The following is a 5295-nucleotide window of genomic DNA, read 5'->3' as shown; positions in this document are numbered from 1 at the left end:
GCTGGTTGGCCTCAGCTAAAATATTGCATGCAGCTCCACATTTCAGGAAGGATGTGGAAAAGCTGGCTAGTATCAAGAGGTAGGCAACAAATATGATAAAGGGGTTAGAATGCAAACTGTATGAGAAGACTGAGAAAATTAGGTACACTTTCCCTGGAAAGAAGGAAATGAAGGGAGCAAATGTTAGCAGTTTTCAAATATTTGAAAGGCTGCCTTAAAGAGAAAGGAGAACAGTTTTCCCATGTCACAAAGGACAGGATGTGGAGCCCTGGTTTTAAATGGCAGCAAAGCAAATCTTGATTAGATCTCAGAAAAAAAACTTCCTTTACTGTTATAATAGTATGGCAATAGACTGCCCAGCACAGCTTCAGGAGGAGGCTGGGTAAGCAGTTGATAGGGGTGGCTTTGGGCAGAGGGGGACCTTTTTGGCAAGCATGTCACAAAGTAGCCCTCCACAAGTGCCACTCTGATCCTCTTCCTCTGCCTGATCTGCTGCTTGGCTTTCTGCTCCCTGCCCTATCTACTGCTGTGCTGCCTGTCCCCTTCCTGATCTGCTGCATGCCACCCACAGAGGCTACCCATCCCAGTTATGGCATTTGTGCCACAGGTTGGCCACTCCTGCTTTAGGGATAGCATTCCTGCATTTGTAGGGACTTGGACCAGATGATGCTTGAGATCTCTTCCAACTCTGATGCTACAATTCAGTCAGTCTGAATATGTTCTCTCTCCCTCCCTCCCCAGCACTGGGACTTGCAGAAGTTTACCCCAGTCATGGACCACATAGGGGGAGAGAGGCCATGACCTATTCTCTCATGCATCATTGTCAGCCTTGCTTGGCTCTTAGCCCATCCCAGAGTCTTCACCTCAGGGACAGCCTTGATGTCCTACAAGATGCTTGCTCCCCCTGCTGCCTGAATAGCACTAGGGCAGAAAGGAGGTTGCAGTGGGATGTGCACTGGTACAGCAGCGGGCAGCTGCACCTTTCAGCCTAGACCTGAGTCTAGTTCTCCCACTCTGTACGCACAGTTCTTCCCTCCTTTGCTGGGCCCCTGTGCAGCAGTTCCTCCTCCACCATCTGCTTGTTCCCTGGAGGACTGGCTGATGAAGGGGTGCTACGTTGGGTAGTGAAGCCAGCCCCTTCCCAGGGGTAGTGACACTCTCCATGGCATGGGGCAAGAGGAGAGGGTCCCGTTCTGACTCCTAAACTCAGCATTCTTGTTTGAACAGGGGGCTGTTGAAGGGGGCGAACTCTGGGACTGTAGCAGGGGTGTGATGTTCTCAACTATATTAGTAAGCTTCCAGACATGACTGTGAGCTCTCGCACCTGAAATTGTCCCTGTCACCCCCTCCCTCCCTTCCCCCCAGATCTCCTGGAATTACATTCCATGGAGAAAGAAGCCAGGGAGAGATGTAACCCCTTTAGAGAACTGTGATCTCCTCCGCTCCCAGCTGAAACCTGGGCCAGGCCTTAGCTGGTAGCACTCCAGGGCTTGCCCATTGCCACAAGAATTGGGGCTGGTGACAAGGCAGGTGGCACTCGCTTCTTGGTTAAGACTGAATGAATACCCCAGCATGGCAGTAGGGGTCACTGTGTCACCAAAGACCTAGTATCACAGTGAGACTTACAGGCAACTTGCTTCTAAAATTCTTCCTTTTGTTCTTGGGGGCTCGATTGTTGTCTTTACAGTCCTTCCCTTAGTAACAGAAACTGTCTGAAGTGCTGGTACCCAGAGTTCACCCTTTTTTCCCCCTGGAGGCAACTTTCTTTTTGCAACAATGACTTACACTTCTTTGAGTTCCTGAGGGATGGAAGGTGCTGATACTGAATTCCTTGGATGTGCTAGCACAGATACTGCAGTGCTGGGAACCATGTATATCCCTAGATAGATAGCAACCACCTGACCGCCCCCCCACTGTCTGCAGACGGTTTCAATAATAGGGGTTTGTATCTGCTGAGGGGGCTGTTATTGCTTGTTGTCATTGCCTATGTGTTGCTCTCTTTGAATCTAGGGCACTATACCCCCTCTGCTGGGGGTCCCTTCTCAGCTCTCACACCCAGCATATGGCCGCAGGAGATCCTGGCAAAGTACACACAGGTATGGGGCACCAGGGTGGGGGGAATGCAGAGCAGAGAGGAGAGGGCACCACTTGTATCTGATTTCCCCTCTCTGGAGTAATAAAAGGGGGAATGCTGCAGCTGGTTTGCCAGAGCCTTAATGCTGCAGGATGGGGGCAGTTGTTCAAGGCAGTTGCACACAGTGTTTAAATATCAGATCTGCAGCTTTCTCTGCAGACGTGTGGGTTAATGCGTTGAGCTGTGAGCTGGTCTGTGTCATAGAGCCAAGGGGATGCTCAGAGGCTGAAGAGACCCACATGGATTCTTTCCCTGCTGTTTTGCAGCTGTTGCATGACTGTCAGTGTTGACATTTTCAGATGGTTTTTTCTAGCCACCCACCAATTCTGGTTGAGTTATTGTGTTGCAGGGAGAAACGCTTAGATCACATCACCAGCGGAGCAGGGGAGAAATAAGAGGAATAACCATGGCACTTTGTAACTTGCCCTTAGCAATGTTTGCTAAGGTGAGGTGAGGCACTGAGCCCATTGGCAGGGGTCTCCATGGCCATGTCTCCTCTAGCAGAGGACGGCATGAGGGAGTATCTCAGTGAAGCATACTGCACCCACTCTGCCTCTGATTTATACCAGAGGTAGGCAACTTTTTTTGACCAGAGTGCCGAAAAACACCACAATGCCTACCTCGGAAGGTGCCAGAGTGCTGGCATGGCAGAAAAACAAAATGAGGGCAAGGGGTACATGGCAGGATGCCCTGCTTGTGCCCCTGCCCCGCAGCCAGGCTGTGCGGCACAGCCCACCCCGAAGTGCCCGTGCCATCACCACCAGCGCGGAGCTGATGCTGGAGCTGTGCAGACTGGCGGAGCTGTTTGCATTCTGCCCACTGCTTGCTGCAGCTGCCCAGAGCCCGGGCTGGCTCCAAACAGCCACGCCGGGCTCATTACCTCCATGCCGGGAGCGGAGGAGAAACTGGGGCTGCGCTGTCTCAGGCCCCTCCCTTACCGCCCGCTCTGAGGTGTGCCTGCAAGCGCGGGTGTGGAGCTGATGCCGGAGCCCAGCACAGCTGTTTGGAGCCTCTCAGGTGCAGCCAGCCCCAGCTCTGGGGAGCTGCTGCCAGCTGGGATCCCGCGCTGCTCCCAGCAGGCAGCTGGGATGCTGCAAGCCCTGCTGGGAGCAGCCTGGGCTCCATTGCTGGCGGCAGCTACCTGAAGCCAGGACTGGCCACAGCGTGCCAAGCAAAATGGCTTCGCGTGTCAGGGGTTGCCGACCCCTGCTATATATCCATATGTCAGTGCGGTGCTGGGTGTGTCACAGCGAGCACTTCAGAGGTGAGTTTGTCACATGTCTAGCCCACCTGGCTTTGGTGGCTACATCTTATCTGTTCCAGGAGGGTAGTGTACACAGAGCCAGCATAGTATCCATTGCTGTGATGTTCTCTTCTGCAGTTCTTTGACAGGGCAGCCGTGCCCTAAGCCTGTTTCTTCAGAAGCCCCTTTTCTGTCTGTGAAGTGACCCTATATGCATGGGGGTAGAGTGGGGAGTAATGGGGGAAACGTGATGGGGGCTAAGCTGACTGAGGTGTGTGTGGCGTCAGAGCACTTGTCAGGTCAGCTGCCTTTTAGGCAGATAGGAAGTGCGCCTCAGGAAGATGATGGTCTTCATTTGGGGTGAGGGTCTTGGGGTACTCCTTTCCTGGGGCCTGCAGGGGTAGGGGGTTGAAGAAATGGTGGGTATGGAGCAGGTACCTACCTAGTGGTGAGGGTATAGAAAGTAGCTCTCTCTCCTCCCTCACCCCATGCAGAAGGAAGAGTCGGTGGACCAGCCAGAGTTCCGCTACGATGAGTTTGGTTTCCGAGTGGATAAGGAAGGTAAGGCCCAGACCCTTCTGTGCAGGGGCAGGATCCTCCTGGCTGCTGTTCTGCCACCTGTTCTGTTCTCAGCCTCATCTCAATCTTCTTCTTTCTTATAGCTTTAGGAACAAGAGCTATTATCACAGTTTTAATTCCAAATTCCCCAACCAGACCAGTGCCCTACTAGAAAGCAAGTGTAACTCAGGATGTCACCCTCAAACTTGTATCTGGGGCAGGATATTATTATGTGCTCCATGGTTTGGTCAGGGTTTCCACAGTTGCAGCCAGGCAAGGATTTTAGGTAATGCTTGTACATCAGGTGGCCACACCGGCCATGTCCAATGCGTATCCTATTAAGGGTTATTCACATGGTCTGTGGCAGGTTGAAGCCTGGTTGTTGCATTGTTGGATTGGAGACAAGGTGTTTATTTGGGAAAGTGTTTTCTGCCAAAGCTTTCCTGCAAGCTTTCCTCAATTTGTGTTTGTTAAAGCACAAAGTGCCCATCTGACTATGAATGCATGCCTATCTACAGACTGGGCTCCTGGTCCAGCAAGGTCATCTGGGACTCCAGTGTGCTCTGCTGCCAGAGAGGGAAGCATATTTCCACTAGCCCGCTGTTGCTGCTGGGGGAAGGAGAGACTACTGAGGGGTGCTTTGTTATGATAAAGGGTACCGTAGCTTTTCAGCAGAGGGTTCCATTAATACCTACAACAGAGGCAGTAAAAACCAAATTACCTTGCAAGTGGTCTGTCGAAACAGCTGCAGTTCCCATGCCTGCAGTGATGACTGGTGGAGTATTCCCAGGTAGATTGGCCAGGGGTGCCTGAGTAGGGGCAGAGCTCACCACCCAGATGGAAGGATACCTGGCCTCTGTCTGGGGCAGGAGAGGATTATATTGCTTGTACCCTGGAAAGGGAAATACTAGTTTGGATAAGATGAATGGCAGGAGTGGTTTGTGGCTACATGTGGGGGGTTTGCCTTCTTCTAGTGGGGGCATGACCCTCTATGTGGGATCTCTTCATAGTTTCATAGCTGGTAGGGTTGGAAGGGACCTGAGCAGATCATCTAGTCCGACCCCCTGCTATGGCAGGAAAGAGTACTGGGGTCAAAAGACACCAGCAAGGTGTACATCTAACCTCCTCTTAAAGACCCCCAGGGTAGGAGCCAGCACCACTTCTCTTGGAAGTTGGTTCCAGATCCTACCCGCCCTGACCGTGAAGTAGCGCCTCCTGATATCTAGCCCAAATCTACCCTGTGCCAGCTTCTGACTGTGATTCCTAGTCACTCCTGGCAGTGCTCGGGGGAACAGGGACTTCCCCAATGCCTGCTGGTCCCCTCTGACTAGTTTGTAACAGGCCACTAGATCCCCCTTCA

The 5295-nt window shown here is 52.4% G+C and overlaps 1 protein-coding gene across 2 annotated transcripts in view; it reads left to right on the top strand.

Annotated features, from left to right (window-relative positions):
* SGSM3 (small G protein signaling modulator 3) overlaps positions 1-5295 on the top strand; it is a 64883-nt gene that overhangs the window by 32037 nt on the left and 27551 nt on the right. For both annotated transcript variants that reach the window (XM_019515142.1, XM_019515143.1), the window contains exons 3-4: positions 2011-2096; positions 3872-3938. In XM_019515142.1, the coding sequence (XP_019370687.1) occupies positions 2011-2096; positions 3872-3938 (153 nt within the window). The remainder of the gene's footprint in view (positions 1-2010; positions 2097-3871; positions 3939-5295) is intronic.

This window comes from Gavialis gangeticus, unplaced genomic scaffold (assembly GCF_001723915.1).
Source record: "Gavialis gangeticus isolate Ggan-Ray unplaced genomic scaffold, GavGan_comp1, whole genome shotgun sequence".
Taxonomy (NCBI): Eukaryota; Metazoa; Chordata; order Crocodylia; family Gavialidae; genus Gavialis; species Gavialis gangeticus.
Note: the sequence above shows the minus strand (reverse complement) of the source record. Positions and strands in the feature narration are given on the sequence as shown.